We start from the raw sequence: 12775 nt of genomic DNA on the forward strand, positions 1-12775 counted from the left end.
ATTATGCAGGATCACTTCTGTTGAATCATTATCCTCCAGATACAGCAGATGTAAAGGACTAGGTAATCTGCTTTCCTAGCTAATATAATGTTTTTATCTTTGGGTTAGGTTGGGTTTAGCACCAATGATAAGGGCTATAGCCTATGGGCTTGAACAGGGCTTTGGGCCTATAACATTAAGAACATTATATTTAATATCTATAATATTTTATATTATATTAACATACAATATATAGGAAATATATGTCATAATTTATATATTATGGACTTTAGGTTGGTGCAAGAAACTTGTTGAGGGTTGTTGCTTTAGTTCAAGAGCTCCAATGTTCAGTTGGCTCATTACTGGGCTATACATGATCTATTGTCTCCGGGACCCTTGCCTTCTACGAATTCATCTTCTCTTCTTCAAGGTCTTACACAACAACCCCGCAACACCCATGGTTAAAATTAATGTAGATGGATATAGCTCGGGCTGTTAATGTTGGTAAGGCCGACCTAGAGTTAAAAACTATGGAAGTGCAAATTATTTGAATATAAATTCTGACCTATTTTTGTTTTAAAATTTATCTTATTTTGTTTGATTGTAGTACAAATGAAATAAATTTAGGCATGAAGCAGAATAAAGTAAAACCCAAAATAAAATTAATTGAGAATTTACATTTTCTTCATTTGCACTCCCATGCCTTTGTACTAGTGCAGATAAAATTGCACTGCAACGAAACACAGCCTCAAGAACTGATGCAAAATTTATATAGCCTTCCTCTATTATTTTTCATATAAAAAGTGGGGATCACATTATCTTGCTTCCTATCTTATAAAGCGGGGACTACGTCATCTTACTTCTCACAAATTAAGTAATACAAAGTCAAATTCAAACCAAAAGCAAGAATCTATATGTAGCCTATTTGCATCCCATCTATGTACACCAATGCAAATGAAATTTGAACTGCAAGCAAACGGAGCCTTAGGTCTACATCAACCCTAAGGCCTAAACCTCACTTTTGGTATCAGTGGTTGCTAATTAATATATATTTAAATTCTTTAATATGAAAATTTCCCATTAAAAGTAGTACTCCTTTGGTCCTTTGTGTTGAAAATTGTGCCATGAACATAGAGAGAGAAAGAGAGAAGATGATCATGGTAATCCTTTAGACTTCGAACTAATTTGCCAAATGGAAAATTTATTGTTGGGTTGTTCAGGAAGCTCACTAATGACTGAACCACCCAACAAAGCAAACCACTTGCATATATATGCCGCAAAACAAAGTGACAAGATTCAACAATTGTTTTCCACTACTACACAGAGGGTAGCCAATATTCTTGATAATTAACTCTTTGAGTTACATAATAACCACTCACATCAATCCAGTAGACAAAATTCTTTGAGGGAAACACTTCCTTGGGGGCATGAAGCAAAACACACACACACACACATCCTTGTAGACAATTTTGGTGATCCAACAACTCTTTATCTTTTGTAGAGTAGGCTGGTTTTATTGGCTTACATACTTAGATAATATAACCCAAAAGAGAGCCAACCTTGTAGCAGAAGAATTGGCTTAATCAGTTGACCATCCTGCAATTGTTTCGGATCTGGCCACTGGTGCCGGTCAGTGGGCTAAGGTTCCCCATCTTGATCATGGCGTTGCCAAAATCAGATAGGAAAGTTGCAGAGTTGGAGCTGTAAGCTCTGACTTGAGCATCAGTGGAGCCACCATTGAAGAGCTGTTGGTCCGAGTGTAACAGGCCTCTGTTGTTCAACAAGTTAGTGAAGTAAGCGTTATCAAAAACTGTAGAAGTGGAGGCATCAAGCCCAGCAAGATTGTTGTCGCCTCCTGAGCTTGGACAGTTTGCCTTCAGCGATGTCGCATATGCAGAGTTAATGTTGGTCTCATTGTAGATACGGGACCGAAATATTGTGCACCTGGCCTGACCTATTGTGTGAGATCCTTTAACAATGAAAGGATACCCAGGAACCAAGGAACAGAGTTCAGTTCATTTTGGCCATTTAGTTAACACATAGTGCTCGTAAGAATGAGTTGCGGACTTGCAGTGCAAAGAAAATCAATGGGTTACCTGATAAAGCCACCAATTCTTTAGCAGTAAAGCCCTTGTTTGAGAAGGCAGATAGCAGAGCACTGAGATCCGAGAATGGAGATGGGAGGTTGTTATTAGCTGCATTTAAGCTTGCTGTGGTTGAATCTCTTCTACCTAACTGCACTGTCCATGAGCTTCCACCCAACTGTAAGGACAAGAAGAAAGAATCAAATTATAACCCTGATGAAGTCACCCCCACACCAATGGGAAAAAGCTGTGCAGTAATGAAAATAGTCAGGCCCATCTTAATCAGGCCTGGCTGAGACTTAATACTCATGGCCCATCTCAACAACCTTGTGTGACATGAGAACTGAGGCCCAGCTAGGCCCACCCCTGCAGCCGGGTTTCGCTGCAATGGCAATGGCTTGCCCCCCCTCTTCTAAACTATGTTGTTGAAATTTGAAAACAACAGACAAGAAGAGATATTGGGCCCGTTATGTCTTGATACGCTGCAGCAGGTTGGCATGTAGGACCCACGTGTAGGGAGCTGACGTGGTGTATCATGATGGGCCCAGAATTATTACGAGTAGAACTGTAGACGACGCCTACTGTAAATTTGCTGCTCTCTAGTCCACAGATATATCAGTGTGGATCTTTGCTCGAAGGCTAGCTGCTTGTGAAGGTGCAATAATGGCTCAACACTAACAGAGATAATTGGTCTATTGGCATCATCAATTAATGAAAGAGGTTACTGAGTAGAACCATGAATAGAACTAATGTGCTTGGATTTAATTTGAATGGGGGAGCCAAAAGTTTAATATTGCTTACAGCGACGACAGAGTCCCGAGCAGCTACTGCCAGAACGTCTGCACAAGAAACGACTCCAGGGCAGGCGCTTTCCAGTTGAGATTTAATGGTATCGACCACATCAAACCCTCTCACTGAATTGGCATTAGGAGCAGCTGTCTTCTCCCCAGTGAAGGTCGAATTATCATCCAACAGAATAGATGCATCACACCCCTGTTTAACACAGACAGATATATTCTTGTCAAATTAACAGTATTTTCTATTCTTTCCCATTAACATATATACCAAGTAATTGTTATGAGTTATGACCACAGTATCACACAGACATGTATTGACAACATTCTACCAATATCCCAATATCCTCAACCTCCAAGGTAGAAAACTGGACACAAAGAAATGAGGAGGACAGACTTTCAGAAATGGCTTCTCAACTGCGGAGGGCACATCACATGATGGCCATCTATATATTGGCTTAAACTTGGTATATGTAAGGAGCCGAGTTCAACCTGATAGCTCTAGATAGAGCACAAGGGTCAGGTAGAATATAAAAGTTCAACCCTTAGCTCAACTGGGTTTCAACTCTGAGTTCTCTAACTTGAAGTTTCAACTATAAGTTACTAAAACAGAAAAAAAAAAAAAAGTTTACAACACAAATGGAGAAGTGGGGGAAGAGAACTTGCATTAACAAAGCAATCATGGAAGTGGAGCCGGAGCAAAGAGGCTCCCATGCGTCGCTCTCTAGCCACAGCAGTGCTTACTGCAGACCTAATGATGGAAAGGGCTCTGGGGCACGATGAAGCATAGAAGTTGGGCGATAGCTGTGCAGAGGCCAACCCGATCAGAATCAGTAAGGTCAAGGAAAAGCTGCTGAGCAAGTGGGAGGAAGCCATGAAGTTGAGAGATGAGATAGAACTACAACGTACAAAAAGGAAGTAAATTAAGGGGTTGGGTTGGCCGTTGGCTTGGCTACTTGTGGAGAACTTGTGCACTATGGACTACTCCATTTATAAGTTATAACAACTCGTGGTTGCAGGACAAAGTCTCCATTCTTTCTACAAAAAATAAGAGATAAAAGAGCACAATTAAATGAAGCTTATGTTAAAGAATACACACTCTACAGAGATTGACGTGGATGACTTTGCTTTTGTGTTCACAGTCAATGGCGGTGCTGGTTGCGGCTTTTGTCCACTTCTCTCGTCTAATAAGCCAAACAGCTCTCAACTTCAGTGAGAAACTTCAGTGTTTGATTGTCCACCCACGCGGGTGTCCGACGCGGAAGAAGGTGGATTCCTTCAGGTTTTTTTTTTTTTTTTTATTGTATTTGCAGAGTGGGAGAGAAGGGGACCAGGGATGCATACAGACTACAATTAATGTGATGGGCTAGAGCTGATGGGTGGCCTTTGTAAAGTATACATTATCTTCTTCAGTGATTTTTTCTTTGGTTCTTCCATATCAAAGCTAATATTATGAGAATAGGTGAAAAAACCCTACACCAGCAAAGGTTTTTTCCAATGGATCGGTTTTGGGTTGGACCCAGTTCAAACCAATATCAATTTAAATGGATTGGATGGAGCAATAAAACATTAAGTTGGACCAGTCCAGATTTAATGGTCCAAATTATTTATTGGATTGGGTTGGATTGAGCCAATATCTGGCTCATTTACAAAAGATAAGAATATAGATGTCAGCGGACCAGGTTCAAATTAAGACAAATTTAAACAGATTGTATCATCTGACATTGAATTGGATCAGTCCAAAATATTCATTGGATTGGATTGGACCCAGTCCATCTGTTGGTCTGTATATCATTGTGTGTGTCTGTGGAGTGGGGAGAGAGAGATGGGTTTGATATTGAATTAAAGTTGGTTCAGAGGATGATGACATGCAATAACAGCAATCAAAAGGGTCGATTGAAAGAAACTTAATTGGTCTCCGATATCTTTTTTCTTTTTTTTTCATTTTGATAGGAGACATGTCTAGCAAATCCAACCACTACCTTGTATTTCAGTGGTATAAAAATGAAGAAATGGTTGAAATGTTGAATATAGAGCCATTGGCCGCTTCTCTCTCATGAGAGATCGTGAGTTCAATCCGGCGGAATGGTAGGGATAGAAGAGGTAGCTAGCTAGCCAGATGTATCATCAAATTAGCAGTATCAAGTAATAATGGAGCCCAGAGGGCAGAGTTAGTCGGCCTGTGAGTGCGACCAGGTCTTCATCTAAAGAGCTGGACTTGGGGAAAAAGTCCAATACAAGTGGGGTAGGCAGGAGACTGAGTGCATGGCGCAAATCACAAAAGTGCAACCCTTTTTCTCTTATCATGAGCAATTGAAATTAAAATTAAATTTACTATTTAAATTAATTAAGTAGTAAACTTTATATATATATATATATATATATATATATATATATATATATATATATATATATATCCAACATTTGTCAACTATGGATTTGATTAACATCATAAGTCAAGATCCAAAGACGGTGCTTAACTTATTAATTGTTTGTTTGTGAGCTAGTGAGGCCGGTCTCCCAATCATCTTTCTTTCTTTCTTGGGTGGGTGGGTTAGTTCTATTTTGGTCAACAGTGTTAACAGAGAAGGGTTTATCCAGGCCAAGAAAATATATATATTTAATATGGTCGATTAGTTAGCCAAGCCTTATTTGTAAAAGATTAGTTGAGGAAACGGGATCTGCTCTTCGCACGGGCGCTTCACACGGATTTTATACGTACATTCTACCATGTATTGGGAATATTTACTGTATTTACAAATTATTATCTGAAGATATTTTCAATGCACGGTGGATAGGCGCCTTTGTGTGAGGAATAGATCCCGTTCCTTATTAGTTGAGGTCCATGGCCCATGGCATGTAGAGCCTGCATGGAACAGAGCTGCTAGCCAAGTTTGACCCTATCAATATTCCTTATGGGATGACTGGAAATGGCAAGGAATAATAAACCCATATCCACAACATATAAAAAATAGCATAAAAAGTCATTACCCAATATAGGTCCCAATTATCTAGGGTTAGAAGTGCAGTTGGGATTGACCTGAGTTAATATTTTTTATACTGTTTCAGGTTCAGGCCTTTAGGGTGAGTCCATTCAAATTTTAATAAAAATATAATCTGAATCTGCTCAAATTGCACCTCTGTTTTTATCTATTTCTTTTCATCATTTCAATGATAGGTTGAGGCAAGATTCAAAATATCGATATAGGTCAGTATGTCATTTGTTCGCTTTTACTTTTTTTTAGTTTTTTTTCAAACTGATTCAGAGGAATCGGTTTAAGGCTTGTGTACCCCTTGATCCAGGTCACACCCTAAAACACCTCCGGATATGGCCTGATACATATCGAAATTTTAAACCTTGGGCTAAGGGTATTTTATGAATGACTGTCATAAAACAAAACATGAGGTAAAATGTACTTAATTTGCCAAGTGGCAGAATCCTATATATGGAACTGAAAGTTGCTGTACATATGAAGGGGATGATGTGGGGGAAACCTTCTACACTTGATGGCTGTTTTAGGGATTTTGTAACCAATAAAACGCCCTGTATAACTGTGTTAAGGGGGTCAACCATAAAAGTCGTTGTGTTCCACCAGGCCACCACCACTAATTTATCATTACTTCATATCCATGGCTGATATGGAGTGTTATTATTGGTTACACGGCCCATGATACAGCCGCTGAATTCAGCTAATGCAGCCGGTTCATCCATTTGGGTCTGCCAAGCTCTATTTCTACATGGTTATAGACTTGGAAAAAACTCAGGTTGTTTGGATAAACAAGAGTTGTCCTTTTAAAAGCCTAAAAGTATAAAACTAATAAAAGTCTAGTGTTTTCTTTTTCCAAGAAAGTATAAAGAAATTCATTACATAAAAAAATAGTTACACTTGTTTCTACCCAGGAGGGTGTTTGTCACCGGAGTGTTTCACAATCGTTCCATTTTATGCCACATCAGCAAATAAAAGGAATCAGTAAGTAAATTGCATTCTGATGGGCTATTTTTCAAAAAATAAAATAAAAAATTTTTGCAATGATTAACTCCAGGATTTGAGAAAGGAGAGGTTTATTGTCACTATAATATATTATAGTAATAAACCAAATCACAAACGCCCCATCAGCTTGCATCTCGTTTTTTTTTGTTTTTTTAAAAAAAAAAAAATCAGGTGAAATGAAACACTTGTGAATCAGAGACCACTTATGAAATGCTCTGATTGGTAGATACACACAGCAAAACAATTATAGATCTTAAGTGGACTATAAAGCCCAATTTTAAGCTTTGTGCTTGTCTGGGAGCGCTGAAGTGTGGTGGCTTATAGGGGTGATCATGGGCCAGGCCGGACTTTATCTTCATAACAATGGGTTTAGGCTAGACCCGGCCCATATTATGGGCCTAAAAATATAAGCCTGGGCCGGGCTAAGCCAAGAGTTTGAGCCTAATTGTTGTATTTCAGTTCTAAATTAAACTGTACTTTTTTTTTTTTCACTTATTGTCGTAAAGACTATACTAACCTATAAGAAACTTTAAACATAATATCAAGATAAAAGCTTTTAACATAAAAGAAATTAAATAATTATACCTTGTATTCTATAAGTTTCAATTGGTCATTAGTATGCTAAAAATGATAATTTTAACAAACCAATTCTTTTATCAACAAAAAATCAATCTAGAACCTATAATATCTATCAAAAAATAACCACCCATTTTCATGTAATATCCACAAAATAAGTTTAAACGTTTCTATAAGGGGGCTTCATCTTCCATTCAACTTATACAAATAAAAAGTGAAATAAAAAAGAGATTAACAAACTAAGAAAATAGTTCAAATTAATGTAAATAAATAAGTAATAAAATATTGAAAATGGTTTCAATTTTATCCAAAACTTGCAACCACTCTAAACTTCAGATTTATCTTCATCACTAGAAAATTTGTCTTTGGGTGAGAGAGAGAGATTGGGCATGACAGTGGTTTTGTGAAATCGGTGAGAAAGAGAGAGCCGAAAAGATTAGGGTTTAGTAATTTCTTTTTAATAAATTTTATATTTTATTAAATACTAGATTAGAATTTGGTAAGACCTATGGCCGTAGGATTAAAATATTTAATCTCCTAGAAATCTCTATTTAATATATAAAACACCAATTATCAAATATTTTTAAATAGCATATATACATAAAGATATATATATTTATAAATATCCAGGCTGGGCCGGGCTTAAAAAATTAGGCCCAAGCCTGGCCCTAAATTTTGTGGGCCTGATGCAGGCCCAGGCCTGGGCCGGGTCTTAACAAAAAACCTAGGCTCAAGCTTGAATTTTCTAGACCGGGCTGAAATGATCACCCCTAGTGCTCCTATAAGTTATGTTTGGTGAATACACATCTGGAGAACCCCAAAAAAATTGACAGTTAGTAAATCATATATATAAAGGGCAGCCTCTTTGAATAGCTTATCTAAAACATTTCAAAGCAATTGAACCAGCTTAACAGAATCTTCAACTCATTATGTTAGCTGAAAGACCTGGAAAGCATTGTCATTAGCCAAAAAATTATTTGGTTTTATGCTGGTAAAGTTTAGTTTACTGGCTTCTTCAAAGTGGCTTAGTGAAAGCAGCTCACTCAAAGCTTCAGCCCTTCTAAACGGGACATTTCTCTCTTTTTATTTGGCAACGGGACATTTCTCTTTTGGAGCTTAAAATATTTTGGCTTTAGATTGTTAGGTTAGTAGAAGCAACTTTTACCAAGCGCTCAGAACACTTGCTAATTGACATGCCAACAGAACTCTATAATCTACATGCATGTTTGTCACATCGTTCTATACTTTCCACATGGCTAAAAAGATATTGACATACCAAAATAACCTTTTTCAATAATATCAAAATATAGGCCATGAAATCAGCGTTCTATATAAAAACTGTAACTGAACCAGGATTTTCAACCATTCAGACCCGTCAGTGGTCCAAAATAAATAGCTTGATGCTTTTGAGTGGTTCACTATACTAATGGTCATCAATTCAATAGATAAACCGTTGAACCAAACCAAAAATGGTCCTGTGACTCCTGTCTGATCTCTGGTTCTTAAAATATTGCTAATACCAAAATTGAAGAAAAGTCAAAAAAAGGAAAAACTAATCCATTTGAGATAACAATGGATAGTTTTTGAACCACCGTTGATCCGGACAGTCAGATCATTTGGCCTGGGAATCATCCAGGCAATCAATTCCATTTTACTCTAAACCTAGTCTTTGGCCAAAAACCGTGCATTGAATCGGTCAATGATCCATTGACTCTTTGACCTATTCAATGGTTTTAACTGTTTTTTATTTTAATTTTTTTTATCAGAACAGGCTATTCATTCAAACCAGATAGTCAAACTATCAACCCAGAAATCAGTGGCCGCCAGAACGCTTCTGATTCCGGATCTTTTTTAAAACATTGTAATCATGTATAACCAAAACAAAATTAAATGCTAATTAAACAAATCACCTCTGGCGTTGCTAAAATCAGAAAAGAAAGATGCAGAGTTGATGCTGTAAGCTCTCACTTGAAAATCAGTAGACCCACCATTGAAGAGCTGTTGGTCCGAGCGTAAGCATTGTCAAAAGGTGTAGAAGTTGTGGTGTCAAGATTAGCTAGATTGTTGTCACCCCGGAAATCGGACAGTTGGACTTCAGGGATGCTGCAAATGAGGAGTCGATGTTGGTCTCGTTTACCTTCTTTGGTTTTCTTTTTTAATTCAATATCTGCAGATAAAGCCACCATTTCGTTAGCTCAGTTTGGAAGAAGTATAAATACAAATATATATAATGTAAATATATACAAAATAATATAAAGTACAAGGTTGTACACTCTACAAATTTACATTTGTACTCCTTCCAAACTGAGCCTTGGCATTAAAACCCTTGTTTGCAAATGCAGATACAAGAGCACTGAGATCCGAGAATGAACCTAGGAGGTCATTATTAGCATCATTTAAGCTCGCTGTGGTTGAGTCTCTTCTGCCTAACTAAACTGTCCATGAAGGGAAGAAGTACAGAGAAATCAAAATCACCAAAGTTCATTAGAAGAAGTTTTAGCAGGAACCATGGACAAAGAAGACAAAGGATTAGATTTCCATTGACGCAAGGAAGCAAAACTTTGCTTACAGCGACGACCGAATCCCGAGCAGCTACTGCTAGAATGCCAGCTGCACAAGAAACAACTCCGGGACAGGGTCTCCAGTTGAGACTTGATATTATCAATCACCTCGAACCGTCTTACAGAATTTATGTTTGGCGAAGCTGTCTTCTATCTCTCTAGTGAAGGTGAAAGTGTCCAGTAGAATAGATGCATCACAGCCCTGTTTAAGGCCTACATTAATTTCTGCCATCTTCCCCACACAGCTTAAAAACCAATCGTACAAACCAGCAGACAAATATGTTTGATTCCGTTGGAGTTTCTTAGGGGGGGCGTTTGACGGTTAAATGCCACTTGTCAACTCACAGATGAGGAGCGTTTCGTATCTTGTATTGTTTGGAAGGGCGTTTAAAAAAGTGGGGCATATGGGTGATTCGGTGTGGCACCTCTCCTTGATTTTTGAGTGCCATATTTTAAAATTTAATGGTACAAACTACCCTTTGCACATATTTTGAAATTCAACGGTTGATTTTGGGTGGCAATCACATTCAACGGCCCAAATGACAGGTATAGGACATCAATAATCTGTTGAAACATAAAGTCACACGACATGAGAGAAGAACAAATTTAGCATCGTATTGAAGCAACACCTCATTGGATTAGGTGTTAATGAAGAGCAAACCGTTCAAACCCAAGGCATGCATAACTATATATAGTAGAGGAATAAAGATTGAAGAAGAAAACTTTCATTAACAAAGCAGTCATGGAAATGGAGACGGAGTAATGAGGCTCCCTGCGGTGCTCTTTAGCCACCACAAGTCTGCAATGCTGACTGCATCTTTAATGGTGCCGAGGGCAGCTGGGCATCATGTAACGTTTAAATTTGGTCAAAGCTGCGTTAAGCTCGTTCGGGATAGAATAAAGGAGAAGCAGGAAATAGGTATTTATTTATAGTTGATCATCGTAGTCGGTCAAGTGGCAACTTTCGTCTACTTGGTTTAACTCAGAAATATTCCAAATTTGAAAACAAGATGAACCAACTGGTTCTATGGTGTAGTGGTTAGCACTCTGGACTTTGAGTCCAGCGACCTGGGTTCGACTCCCGGTTGGTCTTTTAGTTTTTATAATATATATTATATAAATATATAATAAAAAATTATAAATATATATAATATTATATTTTAAATAATAAATAATATTATATATATATATGTATACTAGTTGATTCGGTTAATCACCGGTTTTGTTATATTGGTTAACCGAAATCAAAAACACCGAACCAAAAACGAATCGACCGATTCGGTTAAACAATTTTTTAGTTAATTTTGGTCAGTTTTTTTGTGTTTTTTGCTCACCCCTAGTTTCAGATTTCACAACTTTTCCAACTCTATTGACATTCCTTAGGAAAATATTCTCATGTTATTGGCATGTCCTTATTGAACTTTTCTAAACTTCCAAATTACCCTTTTCTTAATTTGTGGAACCATTTTGCCCCTTCTACATCATATACATGTGTATAAATCCTTTATGTATTTTTCTTTCTTCTTCTTTCTTGCAATGAAGGTCTTGTTTGATTAAGTTAAGAAGCAAATTTGGAAGAAAAAAAAAGAGATATATAATATGCTTTGCCCTACCCAGTTTTGTTATTTTGAAATGCCATTCTCTCATCCATTCGAAATCTCAAAAGGACATTTTAGTAAATTAGCTCCCTTTGTCAATCCAACTACTTGAGAATTTGAAAGTCTAGGGGATCTTTGTCTCAAATGAAAATCTGGGGGTTAAACTTTAGCATCAGTGCATCACCAAAGTACGAGTGGTAATCTATAATTTCTCCAATTATTAAAAACCATGGAGTACTCAATCAAGGCTGTGTTTGGTTTGAAGGAAAAGGTAGGGAAAGGAAAGGAAATATAGAGAAACTTTACAAATGTATAGGTTTCCTTGAATTTCTCTTCCTTTCCCTATCTTTTTCCTTCAAACCAAACATAACCTCGAATCTTTGACCCATTACATAAAGATGAGTTCCAATTAGCTGGAGAGAAAATCATACACAGTGGACTGGGTAACCTGTCACGAGAGAATATGCCATTTTTCCATGAGATCGGCTTCCATCGGAGCAAAGCCTTGCATTGAGAATATCTCTGTCATGTTCACCCAGATTGCCTCGGCCCTGATGGAAGCCGATCTCCTTTTCCATAGACATAAGGTGTGAGACCCACATGGGCCCATGTGTACTAAGACCGTCATGTTGATCCTAATTGCCTCGGCCAATCTGATCCCCATTAGGATTAGCTGCCTTTCTCCAAAGCTATGTTTTTATTGTTCAGTCCATTTCCAAAAATTTTAGTTCAGTTGAAAGTTGAAACAATAACAAGTGGGGAAATGAATCAAAATTCAAGGGATAGGGAATCACAAGTGGAACCAATTCCGAGGGCTAACTCGTTAGTGTGTTAGCTAGTTTGTTCCAGTGTCGATGCGGAATTGAATCCCCCAACCATCACTTTGGGGGAAGAAAAAGGGTCAAGGGTGAAGTTATTATACCCAAAAAAAAAATCACAAGTGGAGTTGTTGTCTGTTGGTAAAATGAATCAAAAATTTGCTTCAGAGTATTTTTCGTAAACTAAAACCTATCATTCCACAGTAGAAGTGAGTGGAAATCCGGAAACGTTTTCAATCTGAAATATTTTAAATAAATTTCTGCCATTTCTATAACTTCGTGGGCAGAATAAGGCATAGACAGAGATACTGGGGGGAGGGGGATATCTTGGAGAGGGTGAAATCAGCCTGCAGAGAGAGAGAGAGAGATGAGG

The 12775-nt window shown here is 37.7% G+C and overlaps 1 protein-coding gene and 1 pseudogene across 1 annotated transcript; both read right to left on the reverse strand.

The window, feature by feature from the left end:
* Positions 1–1251: 1251 nt before the first annotated feature.
* On the reverse strand, positions 1252–3920 carry LOC148851482 (cationic peroxidase 1-like). Its single transcript, XM_088946104.1, has 4 exons — positions 3524–3920; positions 2865–3056; positions 2076–2241; positions 1252–1948 (listed from the first exon to the last, which is right to left on the reverse strand). Exons 1-4 carry the CDS (start codon positions 3731–3733, stop codon positions 1563–1565), a joined length of 954 nt encoding a protein of 317 aa, XP_088802230.1. The 5' UTR covers positions 3734–3920; the 3' UTR covers positions 1252–1562.
* Positions 3921–9318: 5398 nt separating this feature from the next.
* LOC148851483 (cationic peroxidase 1-like) lies at positions 9319–10831 on the reverse strand (annotated as a pseudogene).
* Between the last annotated feature and the right edge of the window lie 1944 nt (positions 10832–12775).

Source organism: Nelumbo lutea, chromosome 5 (assembly GCF_056320005.1).
Source record: "Nelumbo lutea isolate HS-2025 chromosome 5, American lotus-T2T, whole genome shotgun sequence".
NCBI classification, from domain to species: Eukaryota; Viridiplantae; Streptophyta; class Magnoliopsida; order Proteales; family Nelumbonaceae; genus Nelumbo; species Nelumbo lutea.